General features: G+C 37.6%; 1 protein-coding gene across 2 annotated transcripts; it reads left to right on the top strand.

The window, feature by feature from the left end:
* The first annotated feature begins 7,206 nt into the window (after positions 1-7,206).
* Positions 7,207-25,534, top strand: LOC133521855 (BAG domain-containing protein Samui-like). 2 transcript variants are annotated; one of them, XM_061856953.1, is made up of 3 exons: positions 7,207-7,338; positions 23,026-23,167; positions 23,596-25,534. In XM_061856953.1, the coding sequence occupies exons 1-3, from the start codon at positions 7,327-7,329 to the stop codon at positions 25,278-25,280; spliced, it is 1,839 nt and encodes a 612-aa protein (XP_061712937.1). In that variant the 5' UTR covers positions 7,207-7,326; the 3' UTR covers positions 25,281-25,534. The 2 variants fall into 2 exon arrangements, with proteins under 2 accessions (XP_061712937.1, XP_061712936.1); XM_061856952.1 differs by lacking the exon at positions 7,207-7,338 and adding an exon at positions 17,006-17,192.
* The last annotated feature ends 1,670 nt before the right edge of the window (positions 25,535-27,204 follow it).

Raw genomic sequence — 27,204 nt, 5'->3', positions numbered from 1 at the left:
CACTACATCAACCAGAGTTGTGGCTAACCAGCTTGGTATGTCACAGTGGAGGGTTTGGTTCACGCTGCACTCAGCACGGCTGTATCCGTACCATTACACTCCGGTACACGCCATCCAGGAGGGAGATCCTGCTAGGAGGATGGCTTTCTGCAGATTTTTACTTAATACTGATATTGACGATCCGGAGTACCTGAAGAATATCCTGTGGACAGACGAATCCAACTTCGACCGCGATGGTATCACAAACTACCACAACCTACATTTTTGGGCCCCTAAAGGTGAAAACCCAAGAAAATCGAAGGAAGGAGCTCACCAACAGAGATTTTCTTTAAATGTGTGGATGGGCATTGTGCACGACATGTTGATCGGGCCATTCTTTCTGCCGGCACGCTTAACCGGCATCGCCTACGAACATTTTTTAAAGGAAGAATTACCCATACTGCTGGAGGATGTGCCGCTTGGAACGAGGATGGCCATGATCTACCAACACGATGCTTGCCCAGCTCACTACTACCGGGGTGTGCGACAGTGGTTAGACGTTAACCATCCAGAGAAATGGATTGGGCGAGGTGGCCCGATCCCTTGGCCAGCTCGGAGTCAAGATTTGACTCCATGTGACTTTCACATTTGGGGTCACATGAAGGCATTAGTGTACGACAGACCAATACGAAATGTAGAACATTTGAGAGAAAAAATTGTAGAGGCTGCCGAAACCATGAGACAAAACATGTCGAGGCGAGTAACAGTCACTGAAGTTCGCAAAAGGCTTTATGCTTGTATTCGCAACCAGGGCAAGCAGTTCGAACAAGATTTGTAAATTTTATTTAGTTATTATTATTTATTTTATGGTTAATTTCGTACTTGTAATTGCTTAAATTATGTTCCTGTTGAAAGCAACACTAAAAGCATAAAAGTAGTAAGATAAATTTAAGTAAGTATCTGTTATTAATGTTATTATTAAGATTACAATTTGTTATTTTTAAGGATAAATTTGACTCTAAAAACGGTTGTTTTATTTTTTCAATGTTTATTGCCAACATCAAATCCATTTCTTGACATAAAAACGCACAAACAAACCAAGTTTTGGTTAGGCATTCTTAATTATTATTACTTTCATTAATTAATTACATGTCCGAACTTGTCCGAATACCTACCGAAGTGAACCTGTCCTGACCTTAAACCTCAACAGATAACAAAGGATTAAGATAAGATAAGTCACAAGTAGCACAAACAAACCGTTTTCGGATCATACGCTCCCAGCACGCCAGCTACCTGCTCTGTTATTAAGGTTATTATTTTTAATAATTTATTAAAACATGCCAACATTTTTACCTTTTCGGAAAGCTTATGAGTTACGAAATTCATTTTTGTAATTTTTACGTGAACTGTCATAAACATTTTTTTGAGGAATCGTCCTTGATGTGAAAAGAACCATTAAAAAATCTTAAACTTTTAATTTCTAACCTTTTATTTTTCAAGACTGACTTAATTGTTAGTCAGTTTTTTTAATTCAAAGTATTGCTGTGTTCACTGGCTACAAGATAAATAAAAAGTAATCATCCTAACGCATGTACTTTTTTTTTAATTGGCATTTTTAGGTCGCAAGGTGGCGTTTTTCCGGAAAAAACTTAAAACTCGTATAACTCGAAAACCATTAATTTTGGACCCCTAGTTGATAGGGCTAAAAACATTGTAAATGAGCTCTAGAATAACCCCTTTCAAGGAATAGGTCGATTTACCAGTCACCCTGTATATATATACAAGAATTGCTCGTTTAAAGGTATAAGATTAGGTGCTTTACCAAATATCAACACAAGCAGGTACAAGCAATACTAATATTATAAATGCGGATGTAAGTGTCTGTCTGTCTGTTACTTCCTCGCGCTTAAACCGATGAAGATGAAATTTGTTATGAAGATAACTTGAGGTCCGGGGAATAGTTTTTATCAATCGTTATTATCTTTCTACGCAAACGATGTCGCGGGAAGAAGTTAGTAGAAAATATACCATCGTCAGCTATTTAACCATTTCACATCTCTGCAAACATTCCAAATTCATACACTTCAGATAACTAGGACTCTGTCATTGTGTACGATTAGATAGTATCGTATGTCACCAATTTGATCACGTTAACGACACTAATGGAACATGTAAGGAACGTTATAGCAGCGTTTGGAGTTATTGCACCTATAGGAAATAAAAAATCGTGTCGTAATTTTATAGCCATTCGATCTGACGTTTGACTAGCAGATGGTCTATAAAAGTCAGCCTACGTTACTCTGGATTTGTACAAGATACACATATAAATATTTATATATTTTTTAAATTGAAACAGCTTGGTAACCATTCTTTTATTTTGTAATTTTTATCTAGTTTTCCGATAGTACATTTTGTTATCGTATGTTTCGTGAACTATAAATTGTGTTAGCGGGTCTATTTTTTACACAAGTCAAGAATGAGGGTAATGTTCTTAAACTGAATGTAATATATGATTATTTCTTTAGCTAGATTTGTTGTGACATTACGAATCCTCCTAGTGTTAGAATTTTCTGTAATATTTATCTCAGAAACTATTCTAACATCACACGTTCCTCGTTGCTATTAATTATTGTTGTTGTATATCGATTAGACTAATGCCCCAACATTTCATGTGCAAAGTGTAGCAATAAATACACTTAAAGAAACTCTGATTGTTCGAAGTTGATTGGTTGAGTTCACGCAAAAGCTATCAAAAGCGAAAAACAAGTATGCTATTCAAAACCCGTATACATGTATGCCCTTTTGACTTAGCAAGGCATCACATTCGTGTGATTCGTGCAAATGTTTCCTTACACACGTCAGCATTCCACTACCCTACATACCAAATGGAAGACTGATAGAGCATTTAAAAATATCTAATTCGTATCATACACTCCATTACCGTGAGTGCGGGGAGAGATTTATCTGCTAATGTGCCAGAGCATTGATTGAGGAAGAATTTTGGCGTAGGATAAAGGAATGAAAATAGGCCGGATTAAGATTATTCGACAGCGAGACCTGTGGTTCCAATACATCCAACATCCCAATATTTTAAATTTCCAATATCTGCCACGGTGGCACGTTTTGCGAGCTTATGTGTTGCACAGATAAAGAAGAATCACCAGCCAATAACGTTTATTTGGCTCTTGTTCTATTTTACTGAAAATTTTACTGTATTGAAACTATCCAATGATTGTTATCCTCACATACATTTTACTACTTTATCGACTTTATCGTGTCGTGTAGGTTGACATAGTTGGCGAGAAAACTTAAAAACTATAATTACGTAATGTAATCTGTGCAATACCACGTCTTAATATCTCATATCACGTTTCACGTGTGACTTAATTGTGAATGACATGATTGCACTTTTACCCTCATTATCAACACGCCTTGTCATTTTTATTTGATACATAACTTATGATGTCAATGTCATGTTTATTAATAAGTTCACCGCGTTATCAATTTTCGGTATCATACATTAAATAAACAAAGGCATTAAAGGTGTGAGTAGTACTCTGTAATTAATAACTTTCCGTACATTTACATTGTTAACCGCGCCCTTGTAAACAGTTCACAAAAAAAAAAAACAACTGAGCCTATTATTGCTACTCAAACTTGATCCCGACAACAGTAAGAATTTTGCGGGATCAAAGATCAGTCATAAACTGGATACTAACCTACAAAAAAAAACTTTGAAGCTGTAATGGTCCGAGCGTTGTCCCTTGCGTGATACTTGTTTTATTTTCGACTTGACATATCAGGCGATGTCACTCTGGAAGGTAAACTTTAATTGTATTTTGCAATTCTTCCGGCGAGTGAATTCTTAATGTTCACAATTCAGTGTCAGCTGTCGTAAAAGACAATATCTTATCGGATGTTTTAATCAACTACTGCTATTAAGAGATAAGTTTTTGGCGAAAATTTCTTTCTTATAGCTTATATCGCTGTCTGTGCTTTTCTTTTCACAGGCAACTGACGTCGACGAGTACGTCGAGGCAATTCTAACAACCCCAAAAACAATTAGGTTGCGTTGTTTTATCACAGAGTTCCTATGACCACCTCCTGTCTCCGTCATTAGATCAGCTCCATGTCATCATAATATTGCATTGTCATCGGATTTATATATGTACGCATAATTTCAATTCAATCGAAAATCGGAAAGTGCGTCAAACATATCTTTCAAGTTTTGACCCACACTAACCAACAGGGCACGTGAAATAAAAGCTTGTAAAAAGTGGGACCTGTTTTTTTAATTGATGTCATATATACAGCACGAACAGTTTTAGTCATATGTATATTAAAATGATAACAAAATTAAATAAAGTATAAAAATAAAATCATGGTCCCTGAATATTTTTTTTTACTCTGATAAAGAAACTTAAAGGAGGTCATCATCAACCATGTTTAAATGAATGCATAGTACATATTAAACAATATAAGTACTGATATGTAGTATTATTATGAATGAAATTAACACTAATTAATATTCCATTGACATCGATAGATATATCAGTGGCATCTGGCATGTGACTGTCGTCAATTTCATTACCATTGCAAAAGTTATTGTTATTATTGTCATTTTAAGTGTATATCTTATATTATATATATTCACTACTTTCAAAAATTCTCGTATCTCACACTGCTACTCAAGGGTTGAAACGCAGTAACTCTGTATGCATTCAATACATAAGCAGCTGCCTACCTGAAGCGGGCAAAAATTTAAAAACACTAACTGATCTATATTTATAATTTCTATTAATTTTGACCATTTATTGATCCAGTGATGTAAAATATGCCATACGATACATAAATAATAACATAAGTGACCACATTTTTCTTTTGAGTGACAGAACAAGATAGGTACCTTCCATTCTTTAATAGTTTTAAAATGTTTCAAATTACGAAATTTCCACATTTAATAGTTTCGGGAAAAACCTCTTAATTAAGTGTTGTAAACAAAATTGAATATTTCCAAAATTGAAAACTCTTTATTTCGTGTGAGATTACCCTGAAATTTCCGAAAAGTTTTCCAACTTTCTGGAAACTTTCCACAACTTGCGCAGCTTAGCAAAGCCCGACTATCATTACACTTGCCTGGCTGTACTGTACTTGTAAATGTGGAATTGCCAAATGGGAGCAAAGGAGATTTAATATTTTACGATTTCATATGAAAATCCAAAACCCAGAATTAATATTTGTTATTTCTAAATTATTCTTTGATTATCAAGCCTTTTAATATACGAAAGTATTTACAGCAATAGCAATACATTGCAGTTACGTCCTCAATAAAAATGTTGACCATGTAATTCTGATTCGGTACAACTTGTAAACGCAACATTGTACTCGTACCAACATGAACAAGCTCTACACATGTTATTTATACACGTAGGAATAACAGCGGTTGCAGTAATAAGAACACCTCTATCCATTTGTTATCGTTAGCGGGCTAGATCACCAATCAGCCAGTAATTGTTCTAGGGCTGCTGCGATTAGGTTCTAAATTGATCATTTTTGAAAAGTCGGAAGAATATTTAAACCGTATCCGAAAAATAAAATCATTGAAAAAGGAATCTTTTATAGGATTTATGGAAGATATACTAGTATTTCTTGCTAATGTCTATACTTCGGTTTTTTAGCATTGAAAAGAACTTCTAAAGTAAATTATAAGTAAGGCTACATTAGATAATTCCATGATTATTAACAATTAAAGAGCCTGATGAAAACTGTACGCTTACTTCTGTGGAGTTCTTTGTAAAATATATAATAAATGGCAGGCTGCTGTCACGTCACGTCACCTCTATCTATTGACAATGACTTATGTCTAAAGATTATATGTACCACTCGGACGTCTCTCTCTATCCCCATCATGCCCCGGCATTTATTTGCTAACTAATAAGGAGACTTCTATTTATCCAACTTTTAAATGTCTGCTTCTTCATCGTCTCGAACCAAATTGAAAATTAGTATACCCATAAGGTGTTTGCATCTGCACAAATCCGGGTAACACACAGGAAAACGGCGAGAAAATCTTAATAGGCCTTATGAGTTATGATGCATCTTAGTTATAGAACATAAACAAGTCGCATTACGCAGCCCTGATCTCTTCACCCACGCGCTGCAATATGCAGTAGAATGTAGAATCCCTCTTGAACCAGCCTGCCCTGATTCACATCGATAACTGACCACTATAACTTTATCCACCGATCAGACACACTTGCTACCAATATCCGAGTCAATCTATACTGGAAGTGAGATATCTGTTGGGTACAAAATGTGTGAATAGATAGGCAGTGTGGGTGCTAATGAGACGCCTGCGCTGCAGCTCAAGGACTCCCTTCTACTACGAGGAAGGAAGCCATTTAACTTGTGCAAAGGCGCTGTCACCGTATGATATATTATTCGAAAATGATATGTGAAACATGAACTAAGTGCCTGAAGGTTTCGCAAAAATAGAGGGACTGACTCTTGTCACATATTATATGTAACTTATAATAGGGTTAGTTTTTTTGTAATTTTTGGTAACAGAACGTGCCTTTTCGTAGTCAATAGGTTCTAGAGTTAGACGAACGAACAGTCAAAATAGATTCCTTACTACACATAAATAAAGTAAACTGAAACTAAAATAGACTACATTGCAATTAACACAAAACCAGCACAATATTGGGCCTATTATTTCTATCTGATGGGAATTATGGGAACTGATGCCAGGCCCAAAGTTGAAGTTGAAGTAGGGACCTTAAATGTATTTGTCACAGAATACATTCGATGGAAGCGAGTTCTCTTCGGCAGATTGCATTAAGATTGTTTGTCCTTCTCCTGGCTGGTATAGTTCCTTGGATTTTATTATTACTTGTTGTAATTTACCATTAGCTTCGGTAAAGTAAAATAATGTAAAGAAACCTGTATATATATTTAGTGAAACGAAATTCAAAGGTCTAATATAGCAAATTTTAATACTGCATGCAAAATGGGTGCAATTACTGCATCTTGCGTCTCCGCAAAATGTGTCACATCTATAAATCAGAAGCTCGCGCAAACGCGTTTCCGCTCTTGATCTTCAACCCGTCTAGTATTCTTCACGGAGTGACGCAGGCAATATAATTTGTGTAGAGTTATTCCAAAAGTTCTATTTCGGTGATTCGCGGCATACACCCACAGCACATGCAAAACGAACCGAGCTGCGCGAGTGAGTGGTGTGCGAAGAATAAAATCTAAACTCTGTGGTGTGGTGTTCACTTCAAGAACAAAACTCTCGGATTGCTAGGAAATTGTCAACACTGAATCACCGGACAATGAGATTGTAAAATGAAGCGAAACGTGAGTACAAATCAAAAGGCGAGAGCCGGAAGATCGGGACGTTATAAATAGGCAAATACCTGTCGGTAACAACGCGGGACTGCCAATATCTTAATGTTTTGTTTACACTACATTTCAGCTTTGATCATAGGTTTAATTATTTGGTTGTGGTCTCAATAAAAGCTCTTTAAAACCACTCTGTTAATAGCGCAATGACATTGGCCGTTCTCTCTAAACACTTTCATTGACATTATGATGCTAATAATAAGAATATTACACGGATTGTTTAAAGTTGCAGTATTTTGGTGTGATTTACTATTAATAAATTGCTTTAACGTGTTCGTTAGTGTCTCCGCTCATGAAATACTTTCCAGACGACACAAATTCTCCGTGTTTTAGGTCACCAATAATTTTCGCGTATATTTAGTTACGCAATATTGACCAAAACTTCTGTATTTAGAACTCAGACGGCATCCTACACACTCCATGCCCCAGTTGTGTTGTTTACGGGTTGCGATCAACCTTGGAGCATTGGTCTGATTCTGAATAAACTGTTGTTATTGCAATCCATCTGGTACCAATCATGCCTGCAGGAGAACATTCTGTTTGGTTTGTAATTAATCTGCCTGGATCAGCTGTTATTGAAACTATTATCCATAAATATCTGTAAGTTAGATGTACTTATTTACGGGAAAGGCGCTTGATGGAATAGATTGATAGGATTGAGGGCTTTGTCTGCGTGGCGTGATAATGATGTTTGATAAAAACTGTCCTATTGATCCGTATGTAATGTTCAATTTCTTATTCATGTTATTTATTCATGTTGGCAGACAAAAGAAATAAATTATTGTACTTGTTTTCTTCTATTTATTGCCTACTCGTCAAATACAACATATTAACCTCCTACGAACTTTAGTATTCCATCTGCATTGCACCGAGTGGTCTAAATGCGTTTTCTTAAGCGGTTCAACGACCTCTCGCAGGCCAAGTCAAATGCCACGGCACTGGTCAGCTGTTGAAATAGCCTCACTATTAATATCTATTTTTATACTGTACCTTTTAATTAAACTGATTCAGTTGTTCAGTACTTCACTGATTAATTAAAATAATATTTTTCACATCACGTTTAATTGCTACGTTTGCAACGTCCTTTTATTCGGTTTATTCCCACTAGTTTCACCAAGCTGTTACTAGTGGAAACAATGTGTTTTTTTCTCACTAGGGAGCCCCATGGGACACCTGGGACAAGTGAGAAAAATAAATCCGTTACCTCCAACATTTTGTTAGAGTCAGACCAAGCTAAGTTGGCAACGATTTTGATAGCCCAGCCTGTGCAAGTGATAAAATCAGAGACATGTCAAACGCTTGATAAAATAGAAGTTTGACGTTTAAATAGTACATTGTGCAATGAGGGGGGGGTAAGTGAAATTTTAGACACGAGGGTGGTAATGTGGTAAAAGACCCGAGTTTGCAATATTCTTACCCCCGGAGTTACACACAATGTTTTTCATCACACTTGGGAAGAAAAAACTAAATTTTAAGCGAAATAATTCTTAAATACGGTGACACTGACATATATCAAACATTCGTCCGCCATTTTGTAATTTCTTGGCAGGTGAGGCATCGAAGGCACAGACCTATTCGGTAATTAGCTACGATTGAAAATTATGTAAAAATATTTTAAACGGCTGTTAAATTAATCAAATTAAATAATTTAACATAAACTAAAATATTAAATTATAAACGTTAGTATTTTATAAGTAAAACTCATTTATGCTACTTGGTTTGTATGAATAAGTGACATAATAAATAAATAAAAGGTATAACTCCCTAGGGAGTTATAACTTTCTTTTTCACAATCCGTAACTCCCACGGTAATAAAATAGGCCTTTGTCCTTCAGCACACCTGCATGAAATAAGTAAGTGTGATGAAAATAACATTTGCACTGTCTGGGCTGTCAAAATCGCTGCTAACTTATCTTGACTGACTCTAGTGTTCAGTTCATACTTAGATATACCTGTTCCGGTAGCGCAGCTCGCCACAGGACCTAAGTCAACCCTCTATCCGCAACATCCATACAATACAGTATAGGTAGTTAGTTACGTTAGAAAAGACGATGCGTTCTTTAGATGCCACCGTTTCTACTCTCGTGAGCATTATAAACGAGTCTACACTACAGCTTGTAAATCCATACTAATATTTTACATGCGAAAGTAACCCTGTCTGTCTGTGTCTGTCACGTTTTTACTTTTGAACCGATTTAGATAAATTTTGAGTCCCGGGTCCTTATCCGGGACTCAAAATTTATCTAAACGTCCTACGTCCTTACGTAGGATAGTTTTTATCCCGGACTTCATCCCTCAAGGGGGTGGAATTCAGTGTGGAAGTGGTATATGGAAGCGTACTATATTCCGTTTTTTTTAGCATTTGAACAAAGGTAAAGCCTGACCAGTAATATATGATCTCGCGCCACATTGCGGAATTTCACTGGAACTAATTTTTTCATACTAAACTGAACTGTCACTATGTATATGAAAATAACAGCGCCCTCTTGACAATGATCATATATTTCTGCTCGGGCTTTAAGCGATTTTAATGTGTCTTTTTATTGAAAAATACTTTCGAAAAATAAATCACGACAAATATGTAAGAATACCTGGGCGACCGAGCTTTGCTCGGTTATAACTATTTATTGTAATATGGTGGTGTATAGGTGATAATCTACATAAACTTCAAAAGTAAAATGTGAACTAACAATTATTATTATTTACAATCGATTTCAACCTTACAGCACTTGTCACAGAGTCGCCATCTATTGTCAATTTCTCTTATTACATAGCTCATTTTTTTACTAAATTAAACTTGTCTAAAACAATAAAAATTAAAACATATATAAACTTGAACATATAAAAAAAACAAAAGTTAGTCATCGGGCGAGATTCGAACCCGTAACACTCGTTTCTAGCCGTCCGCGTCTTAACCCGCTGGACCAGACGGACAGTGGCCGGCAACACGAAATTAGCGACCATATTCTGCGTCGAAAGAAAAACGCATGAAAACTCGAAAACACGCGTTTTCCCAAACATAAGACAAATCTAGATCGATTGTATACCCCCAAAAACCCCCATATACCAAATTTCAGCGAAATCGTTAGAGACGTTTCCGAGATCACAGAAATATATATACAAGAATTGCTCGTTTAAAGGTATAAGATTATAAACCATATACCATATACGATAGTTTACTTTCTTTTGTTTCATATGTAATATTTTCTGATTTTTAAAAAGCATTTTTCAGTAAAAAGACATGTCAAGATTTTTTACCTTTTTTCTAATGCTAAAAAACGAACTATTGGAGAAGAAGCGAGTACTAGAATAAAGTAGTAGAGCGCAGAATCGAATGTGTCAATGTTTACCTTAATTACCTGCGCCCATTATTTACTCCGCACTCCGCAGGTTTTATTATAAATTTGCAGTATATGTATTATGCTAAAATAGACTGCAGTTGCCCCTCCCGACTATTGTCGTTGTCGGTACATTGTTCCACACATATCGATCGGTACCAATACATGTACGAGTTTTGTAGCGATTGGTGAATGTATCTCTTAAGAGGATATGAGAGTGGTCATTTCTCCATACAAACGTACTCGACTCTTCCCCCGTGGTTTTTGACCCTAAAGCAATGATTTTTTTCAACACAGATGAATATAATTAATATCTGTATCGGACTGTTTTGCTTTTTTTTTGATATTATAGTTTTTATTAAGCACTAGAGCACTTCAAAAATCGCAAAAACATCCTATTAATTGATAAGGCCGCAAACAAAAGCATGGTATTCAAAACTAGCCCAAAAAGCAAAACAGTCAGACACAGATAATTTTATTACCATTTAGATAAAATTTCGTTACGATTACGTTTTGGACGAGGAAACAATTGAGTACGAAACCTCGATTTTTTAATTATTAATGCGTAGGATTTTTAGCTTAAGCTGTAATTGCCCTTATCGCACTAATTTTATGAGGCGCCCCCGTTAGCGCGACGGATAATGTATTGACCTATAATTCTCAGGGGCTCAGCTCCCATATCCTCTTAAGAGGCTGTCAATACCTAAAGCGCGCACACTGTCTATTTGTATCGGAGTAAATGAGATAGCACTGTCGCATGTTACTAGGCCTGGGCAAGGGAATAATAAGATAAATATTTAAATAAAAAAAAGTGGATTAATAGTGTAATATTTTATTCAATAGCGGTTTAGATATAAATGTTTTGAAATTGTGATTTTAATTGCAGACCCATAAGTCAAAACAATAAAGACATAAAACCGTTTAATTGTGATTTTAAGACCAATCTTTGCAATTATTTTCTATCGAGCCGATTTCGTTCAATCGTGTATCGAGTACAACCACGGTCTTTGAAATATAATTAATATGAACATATATTTTTCTTACTTGACTAAAACAAATAGTCTTTCTTAAAAAACTGTTTAAGTAACATCAATTTCAAGGACATTGGGTGTTGACAGCCTCTTAAGGTTGGACCATAAAGCTCGGCAACCAACCAAACCATCCGCTGCCCCTACGGATGAGTTCAACTCGCCGTCAACAACGGCTGGTTGACACCGAGGGCGACAACGCAGCGCCTGTGCTATAGCGGTGCCTATGGGGACAGGGACACCAATAAATAAATAAATATTATAGGACACTTACACAAATTGACTAAGTACCACAGTAAGTTGAGGGTACTTAGACAACGATATATATAATATATAAATATTTTTATAAATACTTAAATACATAGAAAACACCCAATGACTCAGGAACAAATATCCGGCGGCATATACACCGTGTTTTTTCGATTTCCGATAATGTCAAGGGTGCATTCCTGAGCTTAAATTAAGTAACTTTCTCAGACACCGGTATTCTAATTAACTCCATTTCGGAGATAAGGCCCTTACGAGCGTATACATACTTACATTCAGGCCTGTTTACATATTGGTTAGTGTTTAGTACGAGTGTAAACATTTGCTACTAAACGTAAGTTCTATCTCGGACGATCGATGTTCGAAATTACATTGATATGATATGTCACAGTTTTCAATTGTTTGGTTGAATTAAATGTAATGCTCGTGTTACAAAAACGCTATATGTAACATTTAATTACTTTTTATAAAAATACAAAAAAATAACAATAAATATTTTTGAAAATGAACTATGCCATTTACTTTCCTTTAACTTGCTTACCCATACCCCGTAGTTAACGGAATTCAATAAAGACACGGTGTGTACATTTGGGCGGTGAGTGCGCCGCCGTTCGCGCTAAAGGCGAGACGCAATTTGGTGTGCTGTACTTGTACCTGTTCCGCTAGCTCGCACTGGCGCCTAAATCACCCCTTCCGAACTCCCATATAATACTGCCGCCGTTTCGAATCTTGTCAGCATTATACGCGGTCCTGCACTTTGTACATACTGGAATAAACGAATAATAATCTAATGTATCAAAAGCTTAACTTATTATTAAATTAATTTTTAAATTTGGTTTTATTATTAAATTACAAATTGTAGTCTTAACGCAATGCTGCAGTAGCCACTTTTCTCTATTGTAAGTGTAACTATTTAGCCAGTCGTAGGTCTCAGTCGTAGGTAGACCAATGATTGATTTGACCAATTATTATACAGTTTTAAATTATCTTACACGACATTTGTTATACAGTTAAAACAAAAAAGTTACGGATCAGACTACGCGTCAAACATTCTCTACATTGTCTAGTAAGTTTACAAAAAGAAATCTGTCTCCATATGCAGAACAGTCAGACTGCACAGCAATCTCAATAATCTCATTCCTCTGGCTATACCTATTCGCAAATCCCCGGAGATTCCGCTAGCAGTTATGGTTGTAGGTGGAAATTAGATGCTAATAAAGCGGCATCTCCTGCGAATTTGCGAATAGGTATGGCCAGGGGAATGAGGTTTTTGTAGAATGACCCAGGACATAATTTTGAACGAGGACTGTAGAGATTTAGCTCTGTTTGGAAAAGATTTAGACGGGGGCAGATACTTTTGGAGAGTTTCTTCCGCTACTATTGATGTTGACTTGACTGTACAAGCTTTATTACAATTTTCATATTACAAAAAAAATGTGTCAGAATACTAGTGAATATTGATCAACTAGATTTCTGTAGACCTTATTTTATTAAACAACAGATACTCACCCTTGCTTCGATGTACATCACATCTATGAAACAAGCAAATTTGTGAGAAAACATACCAATCTTTATTCGCCGCTAATAGATAATAGAAGAAACAACCAAAATTTAAACAAACTGGAATTGCCTTTCTCCTCATTAAAGCTTGTTACATCTAGCCCTCATTTTATGTGCATAAAAATTTATAATCACCTTCCGAATTCGCTAAAAAACTTAGAAAAGCCTAAATTATTTCAAAATAAATTAAAAAACTTTCTTATTAGTGCTTTTATAGTGTGAAAGATTACTTTAACGAAAATTATGATTAAAATACTTTTATAATATCTATTTATGTAACTTGTTTAAAGTTGTTTAGTTGTTGTTTCTGAACGCAACCATGTATACGACCCACAATGTATTATAGACCCCATTTTTGTTGCATGTGCTTTTTCTTCCAGAAATCGAAAGTTTTTGTCATTTTAAGCTTACTAGTAAAACTCCGGCTTAGATATAACGAGTAGATTTTGAGAAAAAAAAAAACAAAGTTTGCCTTTATCCGGGTCCGAAAAAACACAAAATAAAATATTGCAAAAAATTTAAAACACATTTTCTTATCTTTATAACGATTATCAGATATTGCTATCACTCCGGATATATGTGCAAAATTGGGTCCTTCTACCTACTACGGATAACGAAATATTAAATAATTTGTCATTATTCTTTAGATTTTATTTAATCGTCCATAACACAGTATTAGCAGATAAAAAGTGACTTAAACGAAACCTTGGAAATACTTCTATTCATGGTATTAATTTTGTAAGCTAATTCAGCGTTATTTAGAAGTTATCAGTAATTTTAGTTTTTGTTCAGGGTTGTCACAATCGTATATCCGGGTGTTAATAATATTTTTATTCTGGTGTAAATGTCTTTTTAAAATTTTAGTGATAATAATTATTCACCTTATTCAAACTTCAGCTTCGTTCTGAAGAATCAAATTTTCATCCACATTTATCTCGGCTGATGAATAATCGTCCGTGACTTTAAAATGGTCATGAATGGGTTTTAGCAGATTGACTGCTGCCGTAGGTAGGGGAATCTTTTTTGTTTTATTTTTTCTCTCTTTTATGGTAAAGTCCGATATAAACGGGTCGGATGTAACAAGTGCTCTGTGGAACAAATCAAACATAGCTGATTCACGGCTAATTTTTCTTGAATGATGTTCCCTATCTTGTCGCCAAAACTTGTTACGTGACTCTGCTGCTTGTTCCGATAACATTCCAATCGGTAACGTGGTGAAATCTATTATTTTTGCACCATGTACTAAAATTTTGTGTAACGTAACTGTCATTGGATGCCACTTATATGTTTTCACGTATTTTGAAGCCAGGTTTCTGCAGAAACTGCCAAACTTCTCAGAATCAACTTGCAAGTTGCTGGACAAGACTGTTAATATAATATATAAATCGTCTAAAAGCCACTTTTCAACATTCAAAATTTCAGCGAATGTACTTCGATACCTATCGGAGAATGCTCTTCGTGCTGTGTTGCCGTCATTAGTGGTGCCGGACGTTGGTTGCACCACATCCACAAGCAGGCCCATTTTTTCTCGGACTTCATCCTGTATTCTTTTTTTGCGCAGTTTTACCAAACGACCACCTTCAGAATTTTCTGGAATTCGCCATTTTTTGACTTCGGATTTATATCCAAGTTTAAGCACAAATTCTAAAGCTCTAATCCAAGCGTGTAATGGACTCAAGCCGTAAATCAATCTCTCTTCCATAATCTCCATGCTACATGTAATGACATGGGGTTTTAGCTATCGCCTAACGAGGGTGGACTCCTTCCCATGTCACACATAGCATTTCATCGAAAGTTTGTTCGCTGTAAATACGAAACTGTTATTTTAAGCTAATTTAAACAAAAAGCTTATGAGTTGAAATCAAGATTAAAAAGAAGTTTCAATAATAAAATAATATACAAAACCATACTTCAAAAATAAAAATATATATTTATATATTTTATGATGAAGTGACAACCCTAGCACAAAAATACCCGGATATAAACCGGATATAAATTAAAATACCAATAACTTCTAAATAACGCTGAATTAGCTTACAAAATTAATACCATGAATAGAAGTATTTCCAAGGTTTCGTTTAAGTCACTTTTTATCTGCTAATACTGTGTTATGGACGATTAAATAAAATCTAAAGAATAATGACAAATTATTTAATATTTCGTTATCCGTAGTAGGTAGAAGGACCCAATTTTGCACATATATCCGGAGTGATAGCAATATCTGATAATCGTTATAAAGATAAGAAAATATGTTTTAAATTTTTTGCAATATTTTATTTTGTGTTTTTTCGGACCCGGATAAAGGCAAACTTTGATTTTTTTTTTCTCAAAATCTACTCGTCATATCTAAGCCGGAGTTTTACTAGTAAGCTTAAAATGACAAAAACTTTCGATTTCTGGAAGAAAAAGCACATGCAACAAAAATGGGGTCTATAGTACATTGTGCGACCGAATGATATTATTACTGTATCCACTCGCCGACTCACTCACTCTCTTCTTTCTCAACAACTCCACGGTTAACATCGCTCTGTAATTAATATCCGTTTTTTAGTGAAAATACACAGTTTTCATCGATAAAAAGTGACTTTTAATTATCCACCAACAGTTGTACTGACCATAGGGCGTCACTTTGACCATATAATATGTACCATCTTACAACTGGTTTGTGACATGCAATAAATGATTCTATTCTATTCTATAGCGATATGTAAATGTATTGCGTCAGTTGCTTTTACAGTTTTCATTTACCTGGTGACCGCTTAGTTAACGAAACAGTCGTTTATGTATGTGATGTGAACTTATGTTTGTTTAAGACTACATGAGATGTGTCAGGTACAAATGTTACTTGCGAGTATAAGGATCGCCGAAGGAAATTTAATAATAAACACACATGTAATTGGCATTGTCTTGTCACTACGATAAATAAATTGCATTTGGTGATTCATGCATGGCGACGGATAAATAAGATATAAGTACGTTACATTATTTATAGACATCCCTCATCTCAAGTAGTCTGTAATTATTTTAAAATGCATCAATGTATCGAGGATCTTGTACTTTTTGGAAGTTGATCCAAGTTTGTATAAAACAAAACTTCGTCATTTTCAAGTGCCTTTAAGGGCGCCACATCATAATATCCCGAATAAAGTAGAAAAGGCTCGAAAGTTCCAAGCGTACCGACCACGCATGCGAGCTTTTTGCCCGAGCTTCAAGTAGGAAAATGTGGCACAGTTCTTGCAAGCGTACATTGCCGCTTCAGTTCCTCCCTTCATCCACAAAAGTTAGCAAGCCTCATTGGGCAGCAGCAATGGACGCGTCGCTTACAAATCGACCGCCTCGAAACGTCTAGCGAAGCCCCGTTCTCGAACAATCCGGGCTCTTCTCGAAGCGGGTTCCTACAGAGCGTATAAATGCAAGCGTTGCTCTCCGTCGACTTCAGTATACATTGAGAAACGAGAGCGAACGTTACTAAGCTAACCTTATCAGTATTCGCGTGCCACCACACGCAACCAAGTGAAGTGTTTATCTGTGATACATTCCAGTGTTTAGGATTAAGGAAATGGAATCACCTGTTGTGTTAGAGAAACCACCGGAATACCACGGGAATAGGGATGAGGTAAGCATCTAGGCTAGGACTTTGAACTTTTGCTAAACTTTTCGTCTTTAAACATTACCTTATTTAGAATTTTGTCGCTGTTAGTTTGACAAACGAGATTAGTACGGTATTTGGAAAAGAGTAAGCTGACCTTAGCGAGCATTTCTTTTTGTTTATAAATTAAAGTTACTTTTATTTTTGTGGTGCTGTTTCTCCTCATTTATGTTTAAGCAGAAAAATACCTGAATCATAAAATATTTTTCAGTGTCTCAGTTGAGTATATTGTTGTACCTATTCAGATTAATCACTAATATACATTTTTTTTACTAAATGTTCTTTATTGAATGTAGTAATTATTTTATTATTTCTAGAATGTTTAATTTATTAGAAATAAATTCATTTATTTCCTAAAACATAGTACAGATTAAAAGTCAGGCAGAACAACATGTTTAGTAGCATAGACGTGCCAATATGTAAGTCTCGTGTGTATTGCATGAATAAATTGCATAAACCTAAGTTACTTATATATGTGTATCAACTAGTATAAAAATCGCAGGTGACAACACTGACAACCAAGTTACTACTTGCAGTAGTGATTTGTGGTTAAAAACTTTAGAAACATAGTGAACTGCACTATTATATTTTTGCAATTAGTCCGTTGTGGTTGTCACCTGACTAAGTATTTTGGGCAAAGGTGAAATATTCATTAGTAATAATATAAATAAATACCAAAAAGTAATCATACGCATAATCTTTTTCTAAATTGAGCATTTGCCAAGTTAGAACGCAATATTGTGCGTGAATAACCCTGGACGCGGGCCCAAAATAATTTCCGCACCTCCTACATAAGGAAATTACCTGCTTCTTTGTTTTACATAGCTACCTTGACATGTAAATGTACTTGTAGAGGAAATAATAAAATAAATAAATAAACTATCGAACGTCCTTGGGACAAAATGGTCATTAAGTATTTTTAGACGAAGCCTCATTGATTTGCTTATAATATTATTAGTAGATGATAAGTAGAGTCAAACCAAGATAAGTTGGCAGCGATTTTGAGAGCCCAGACGGTGCACGGGTTAATTTAAACGTCAAAATTCTATGAAATTATGACGTTTACTTGACACTTGCACCTTCTGGGCTATCAAAATCGCTGCCAACTTAGCTTAGTCTAACTCTAGCATCATTATAACCTTTTGATATATTTGATCTTTGTATGGCTGTCTTATTGCATCTGTTTCTTTCACCTTCTGGTCCGGATAATCCGTAGGTGGTGCTCATGAATAATAATTCATTACAGGCCCCGACGGTCGGCGCACTGCTTATTAAAATTAATTAATTCTGCTGTAATCCAAACAAACAATTATATTTGATTCTTTTTTTTTTTAAGGGTAAACTTTATAATTCAGACCCTGTACGTTTTTCGATCTCTAGAAATTCCGCTAATCTGTTCAAATCATATTTGACGAACATTTACAACGACCGGCGACAGCGGTGACCTCTCCAAAGTACGATCGATACTAGACACCAGCTGGTAGCTAGATCAACAATAGCCAATTTTGTCTCAAAAACGTGTGGGTAGTTATAAGGTTAATTGTAATCAATTAGTGATTCACTCTATCTTGTCAATCATTGTCTAAATTTGGTGTTCCTTGATGGACATAAAGTGGTTTTAGAAACTGTTAGAGATGGTTGTCATACGAGCAAATTCGATTCTCTATCTTGATACTTTTAAAACTAAAAAAAAGTTGCTTGTTAAGCCCAATAGCTTCTAATTCTCGTTTTCGGTAGCTACATAGCACTTGTCAAAATTAAATCTACGTAATTAGCTCAAGAATTGTAGAAAAGAACTAGGTAAAGCTCTACTTACACAGTTTCTTTAGGTCCATCGAGGACAAAAAAAAACATCATACATTTTCAAAAATTTTCTCCTCAAAAGATTTGGCAATTAATATAATTCGGATTACAGAATACGCTTGCGAATGTAAACATGTAGTGACGTCGCGACGCTGTGTGACTCACCGGCGCACGCGCACATAACGTTTGTCTCGGTCGTCGCCAACAAACTTAGTAATTATCCAAACAGGAGATTTTGGTCATTTCAAATTATTAAACACGTTTGTTTGCCAAAATGAAATAATGTAGCCTTCCCTCTTACAGCTCTTAATATTTTTGGTTATGAAGCCAATTAAATGTCATACCTCAGCATTGGTGTGCGCAATTACTCGTAGTTACAATTGCTGTTTTTCGCAGTTGTTCATGTACTGTGAGGGCAACACGAAAATTTATCATTGCAAGTTGATTTTCTTCTCCTAAAACACGGACAATTTTACGATGCCGTTCCATCTTGGTAATTAGTAAATACTCTGACTTTTAAGACTAGTTTTATCTACTTTTGTGTTAATATTACTGTAGAGTCCGAAGTCTTTAGTAGAGCTCAGTAAACAGACTTCAAACACTAGTGGTCTTCTGTTCCTGCCGGTAGTGTTCTAAATAAGATTTAATCTGTGCACTTTCAATCGAATATTGGTTGAACACGTGTTGTTCGTCAGTTGTAAGCGCATGTAAACGGGTCAGATCGCTGCAACTCTGTTGTAAACTCTGCTTGAGTGCTTCTGGAAATGTGTGCTGTTTGTTTGATGAGCAGTTACTATCTTAACGTTTAGGACCTACCGTTTTGACCTAAAAACAATCCACTTCGGCCAAAGTTTCGAAACCTACGACGTTTTGAGTTCGAATCGCAGATAAATACTGTACAGAAAATGCAATTGAAAATGGACCACTTTGTAGAAAAGTTGAGGACAAGTTGTCCTGCAAAACAGCTTGTCTACTATTTATTTTTTCTTTTTTACACTATGCTTGGTCGTCACGCACTCGTCACGTGTTTCTAGTATATTATTCTATGCAAATACTACATCACGCCACGTGCTAAAACGATCTTTCTTACTGATTGTTGACTTTTCGCCCGAAGCCGGCGATCGGTCACGTTCACGGCTGTCACAAACACTCTACCTGAGGAGATGATGTCACCGCGTTCGGCTTAGATGGCAAATCCATCGTTTGCACTTAAACGGGCTCGGAGTTGTCGTGACGCCATCTGACGCCCACGACCATGCAAATACGGCGGATTCAATACTGTTCTCGATGACCAACACTATTTCTTTATTAGTAAATGCATAATTATGACGATTTCTTAACGTTTTCCTTTAACGGGAGTCGTTTTCGTTCTCTATCACCGTTGTAGATTGTGCAAAATATTGTGTCGCCTAGAATTAACTTCGTCTTCGATTTAACAAATGGCCTTAGTTGTAAATTAGGAATAGTTCCTTTTACGTTGTCAATACTCCTTAACATTTGCCCCGCCTACGTCCCGTTGGCCAACAATAACTTTATGTTTAACATTCAAAAGATTTTTTTGCTTCATTGCCATCATCGCATGGCCATTGACTTGCCAAAAAAACCCGTCGAAGATGCGTCTTAGTCTGCTTCGACACTTTTTATTTTCATTTCAAAAAGTAATTTACAGTTATGATTTCGCCATTAGGGAAGGTTTGCCAAATATACTAAAACTTCTTCAAAATGTAATTTTTAGCCAAGATATCGATACAATTTTAGTTCATAATAAACCTAGGTATTTTTAAAAACCTACCTAGTTGTTTATATTTTATTACGACATAGATTACTTAATAATCAGTGTTGTGGTAATCGGTTTTTGCTAGTCCCCCGATGATCTCACCCTGTGTAAATCATCGGTCGTTGCGGTCGTTTTCGCAACTTATTCCGGCGAGAAAGAGAAACCTCTCACGCGTAGGTATGTTGCTAAATATTACGAACAAAATAATGATGTAAGGTGTGAAATTCATCCATCTAGACTTTCTTCAAAAGTAGTAATTCTAGATAAGCAAATTTCATCCGGTTTGAAGACATCACGGCGTAATGTAATTGTAAATATGATTGGTCAACAGACATGGATCATCCTGAGTTGTGAGTTCAGCAGTTAACGCGTTTATAGTGACGTGATAAGGCAAGTTATCATTCCGGAACTAACTTCGAACTTCGGCTGTGTTCCCTATTGCGGTTTCTGGTCATATTTGCTCATTTAGTAGCGATTAGGCAGTCACGACTCAAATTCTATTTGTTAATAAAGTGTATTCTGTCTGCGATTCAAATTCTGGTTTCCTTTTGCGCTTGTCAATTACTCTATTAATTATCGTCATAACTATAAACTATAATTTTATCGAGTCATTATGTCGTTAACTTCCATACGCGATATGTTTGTGATCTATTAAGATTGACACACGCAGAGTGGTTTAGTATTTTTATTGTTAGACTAAAAAGAAGTTGTATGGTAATACTTCTGAGAAGTCAACCTAATTTATTCAGAGCTGGATTAAGTAGTATCTAACGCCAAATTCTGGTAAACAAGACTGTAGGTAATTCAGTCATCCGCTAATTTAGAAGGTCCTTATGAGTTCAAGATTTTAATAACAAACTTGATAATGAGTGGACTATCAGCTTTTAATACCTATCCTCAATTACTATTTAAAAAAGCTACTTAATTTATCTTTAAAACATATTAACGTTGTGTATTTTTTTTTTTTTTTTTTTTTAAGCTGTAAGATAAATTTAATCCAATTTGTCAAAGATAATATCGCTATAAATTTATGTCTCCACGGCAATTTGTATTGTATGGGACCGGACGATCAAGATTACGTGTCTTTAGCACCCGCTACTAACACGGTTGCGCCTCGTTACTTAACAATTGGTTGTAATTCGAGTGCGTTTACAGTAATCATTAATTGTCAACTTCTTGTGTGCAGTCGCAACTGACTCGCGGTAATGGCATTTGAGTGCTTGTGCGGTGACTGTTGTGGACACAGTTGTATCTTTTGCGACTTGTACTGTATTTTGCCTTGTGCTTGATGACATAGGCTTTTGTTTTCACTGGAGTTTACGATCGATGGACTCCCTGTTTGAAAATGTTCGTTATTAATTTTACGTAAAGATGTAAAAAAAAAACTTACTCGTGACAATGTCACCGATATGATGACGTACCCAAATTCAAGTCCAAGACAATGTTCAATATATTTTTGTTTCCGTAATTGTACGGGTATCGACTCGGAATTAACATAACTCGGTCCAATAAGAAAGTGTCCGTTGAGGCCGCCCTCGGTCGGCCTTGCCTTATATGGTCAGCTCTTCGCCGCTACCGCCGTCCGCGCCTAGGTTTATCGGCTTACCAACACAACACGTTTAAATTATAAATAAAACTCTTATAAAAAACGATGTCCTGCTGTTTTATGCTGTAATATGATGTAAATTAAACATACCTGTAGTTATATGGGAAACGATAGGTAGGGAGATAAGTGACTAAGGTGTTTTCCTGGTATAGTAAAGTCAAGATTTAATAACAACGCCCACGTCGCCTCGTGTAGGCATTGCGCACTGCCACAAGCAATATGAGTAACATGATGTTTTTGAAAGACGATGTTATTAGTCTTAACTATACACAACATATAAACTTAACGTGGGTGGGTAAATATAAATTGAAACAGAAAATGTCATTACATACCACTTGTCGGGTGTCAGAGGCTCACATGTCGGGGTTTCTTTGCATGGTGCAGCTATTCGTCATCTGAAACAACTCTGCCTGTACTTGAATGATACCTAGATCTTAACACGTAAATTCGTCCGTGCTTTTTATTGTATTAGTCTCTAAAAGACCGATAGAGTAGTGACTCCATAAAATCCTTATACCTTAATTACTTTAAATGATTGTTTTTAAGTACAAGTACCGAATTTTAGCCCATTTATATGACATGTGTTTTGAACTTTTTTTTTTGTTTTGTTTCAGCGCGGTTTCCCGTTTGATGAGGACGAGTCCGGCGCGTGGAGCTCGCTCGCGGCGCGGCACCCCGACATAGCGGCGCGGCTGCGGCAGCGCCCCGCCACCTGGGCGCGCAAGCGCAGACCCTCCAGTCAGGACGCCACTGACGGTAACTATCACATAATTTATATCTATTCTATTAATCAAATAGCTACGCCGTACGATGCTGTCTTCCAAATAAAGTGTCGCTCAAGACAGCGTGAACGGAAGACGAAGACCTTTTTACATTATAGAGAATAGCTGAGATGGCGAGTCAGAACTATACGGATAGATTTTTGGTGAGGCATTTCAATTCAAGGAAAAAAATATAGTAGGATAAAATAATTAAAATAGAAACACTATTTGTTGTGATGAATCTGTTTTCGCTAAGCTTTGTAGAAAGATGCAGTCTGACCTAATTATCAAGTCTTAAAGCGACTAGTTTAGCTGGTAGCCATAAAACCAACGACGTTTCTTATTACAAAGTAGCAAAGAGCATTCTAACGAATGTCTATTTGCTTACAGGTTATATTACAAAGAAACGTTTACTGTTCTCAGATTTCGGCGACGCATTTGGCTTCGACAGATTCCCCTTCGACGACATCCCGCCAGAGTTTCGCGACTCGTTCCCCTCGCACTGGGGCCGCCGGTTCGAGGAACCCCAGGCCCATCAGACTCATCAGGCCCACCAGGCTCACCCGGCTCAACAGCCCCACACACAGCAGCAGCCGGCCCAAGCGCCGCCCGCGCCGACCTCCCCGCAGCCCCAGCAGACCTCCGCCGCCACACAGACTGAAGCCGGACCCTCCCCACATCTCCCACAGTACGGATTAAGGAACACAGTCGATCTAGGCCAGAAGAGCGCCGCCGACCCGTCGGTCGATGCGGACGACCGCGCCCAGCGTTCCATGTCCGCGCCTCCAGACGCGCGTCCGCCGCCCAACATGAGCGCCAACGAGCAGCCCGAGCCGCAGCCGCACCCGCAGCAGCAGCAGCAGCAGCAGCAGCAGGCCGGCAACGTGCGCCACATCCCCATCTTCGTCGAGGGCCGCGACGAGCCCGTCATCAACAAGAACGTCGACCACGGCGCGCACTTCGGCGAGACTAAACCGCAGCCGCACTACGCGCCGCCGCCGCATGTCGACCGCGACCAATACTTCGCCGACGACAGCCCTGCCTTCCACCATCCGCCCAACTTCTCGCGCGCCTTCGGCACGCCCTTCAACAAGGGCTTCCGCCAGGGCCCGCAACCCTTCACGCAGCAGAAGGCCTACCCGCAGAACGCGTACCGCGGTGCCTCCCCGCAGCGCTCGCATTCGCCCAAACGACCGCCGCAGGAGGAACAGTTTGCGAAGACGCACCATCCGCAGCAACAAGCTCCGCCGCCGCAACAACACCAGCAGCACCCGCAACAGCACCAGCAACACCATCAGCACCCTCAGCAACACCAGCAGCAACATCCGCAGCAGCAGCAGCCACCGCCGCACGCACCCTCCCCTCCGCCCAAACAACAACCCACCCCGAATGACCCCATTACTCTCATCCTCGGCATCCAGACTGACGTCCTCAACCTGATGTCCGAAGTCGAAAACTTCACCGGCGCCAAAAATGACAAGCAGTACCTTTACCTCGACGAGATGCTGACGAGGAACCTCATCAAACTAGACAATATCGAAACTGACGGAAAGGAGAACATCCGGCTGGCGAGAAAGGAGGCGATTAAGTGTATCCAGAAATGTATAGCGGTGCTAGAGGCGAAGGCGGAGAGTAATTCGAACGCTGCGGCGGCGGCGGCGCCCGCCCCGGCGCAGGACGTAGACATGCAGGCCGCGGCCGGCGACCAGCCCAACGGAGAGGTCGAAATGAAAGAAGACACCAAAGAGGAGGCGAAGGCTGACACGCAAGACACCAAGGAGCAGGAGCAGAAACCCCAGGAGCCACAGACGGAGGAAGCTAAACCTGAGGAAGCTAAACCGGGGGAAGCTAAACCGGAGGAATCTAAAGAAGTCCCACCCCCCGACACGCGACCCGAGGAGAACAGAGCCGTCCTAGTAGAGAAAAAAGAGCAGGATGCGGAGAAAAAGAGTCCCAAGAAAAAAGTAGTCAAAAAGCGTGACAAGAGCAAAGACACTACGACTAAAGAAAATGAGAAAAAGGAGGAAAAGTTAGAATCTATGCAAGTAGACGAGAAGGGTGACCAAGACTCTCAGAAGATGGAAGTAGACGCGGCAGCTAGTCAATGAATTGCCTTAGTGAATTGTTTCATGTAGATGCGAGCACGCCGCGGGCCGCGCTCAGCCTTCTCCTCGTGATATTCTCGTGCATAATAACAAGGTGTTGACGTGTTTATGTTTGTACATTAAGTTTCTAATACGAAAGGACGGCGTCCTTAAGCGTAGGATTTAAAACGCTGTTTAAATCCTTATATATTTAATTAATTTATTGTTTATCACTATCTGATAACACAATTTTCTCAATAAATGATGATTTCACAAAATGTTGTATATATTTATTTCATATTTCTCTTACATAATTATTTTACGTGTAGATAACATGGCGACATAAAAGAAAATTATAATTGGTTATCACAGTAAGCGATTATAATAAAAGGAGTAGAGAAGGACATTACCTATTCCCTTTTATGTACCGGGAACATACCGAATAAAACCTACATCTTTCGTTTTGTTAAGTCGAAATTTGATTAGCTATACGCACCTATACATGTATACCTATATGTACCTATGATGAGCCAACCCACCGCTGCATTTTTAGTTGCAATAAATAGTCATAAGCGTATGGACCTGTTTTAATTTCTTCTAACACCTTCACTCCAAAATGAACCTTAACGTCTAGAACATATGGTCCATCGACCACGGATATCATTTACGGTGACCTATTTCGCGGAGTGAATTTAATGTAATTTGGAGTTAAATATGGACAAATCAGTGCAAAAAAGTGGACAATAAAGCGGATAATAAAGTGTTAAAGTGAATTAAAGTGAAAAGAACGATATAGATTGGTAACTTTGGGATTTACAACAAAATGTTTCTACAACCGTTATTGTTCGAACTAAATTGAACTGAGTGATTTGGCATGTTTCAAGGGACAGTGGAATAGTGCATTTATACATATACAGCGGCAAAATAAGATAGCAGTGGACATTACGTACTATATGCAGCGCGAACTTACCTACATACTTATGCGCTTACCCTACACGGTAAAAAGTGAGTGCCGCGTTGGAACATTCTAGAACTTAGTGATTCTGTATTTAATTTGGTGATATCGTGGTAGTGAAATTACACAATGGAGCAAATAGAAAAACGTATATTACTTCAGAAAGATACTTATGAAAAGATAAAAAAGGCTTATAGCAACTACAAAAAGTCGCCTAAGGAAAGGATAACTATTGGATATGTACAAGGAAGAATGGATACTTTAGATACATATTGGAAGGAGTTTAAGACAGTTCACGAGGAGATACTCTTATCGATTTCAATAGAAGATAGACAATTACTTCCGTACTTCGCCGATGATATGTTCGACCAGTTTGAGGAGTTAGTTTATACATATAAAGGAGAGTTAAAGACGGCGTTATTGACGCTTAGTTCTGAAATCGCACCTGTAAACACGTCCAACCAAATCACTGTGAGTAACACAAGTACATCCAATAGTGAAGTCCGTTTGCCTAGAATTTCAATACCGACTTTTAGTGGGAATTATACAGAGTGGCAATCATTTCACGATCTTTTTGTGGCATTAATTCATAACAACTCGTCATTAGAAAACGTACAGAAATTACACTACCTAAAAAGTAGTCTGACGGGCGATGCTGAAGTATTATTACGGCAGTTCTCAATCACCGGAGAGAATTATACTGAGGCGTGGGCTATTCTGAAAAAGAGATATAATAACAAGAGATATATCGCGAATACCGTTTTTAAGAAGTTTTTTGGACAACGAGCGTTATCTCAAGAATCGGCTTCTGCGATTAAGCAGCTGTTAGATACTACTGTTGAATGTATGAACGCGCTGAAGAATTTGGGTTTGCCTACCGATCAGTGGGGTGCAATCGTCACGTTTGTCGTCATATCTAAGTTAGATGTCAACAGTCATAAACAGTGGGAAGAGACAATTAGTGAAGATAGTTCTGATGATCTGCCTGGATTT

The sequence above is a fragment of the Cydia pomonella genome, chromosome 10 (assembly GCF_033807575.1).
Source record: "Cydia pomonella isolate Wapato2018A chromosome 10, ilCydPomo1, whole genome shotgun sequence".
Classification (NCBI taxonomy): Eukaryota; Metazoa; Arthropoda; class Insecta; order Lepidoptera; family Tortricidae; genus Cydia; species Cydia pomonella.
The sequence above is the reverse complement of the archived record's forward strand: the minus strand, read 5'-3'. Positions and strand labels throughout refer to the sequence as shown.

Coding starts and splice junctions, on each gene's coding strand:
- LOC133521855 (XM_061856952.1), top strand. CDS start 17,136: ATGGAATCACCTGTTGTGTTAGAGAAACCACCGGAATACCACGGGAAT. Junction 17,193..23,025: donor ACCACGGGAATAGGGATGAG/GTAAGCATCTAG, acceptor GTTTTGTTTCAG/CGCGGTTTCCCGTTTGATGA. Junction 23,168..23,595: donor CAGTCAGGACGCCACTGACG/GTAACTATCACA, acceptor TACTGTTCTCAG/ATTTCGGCGACGCATTTGGC.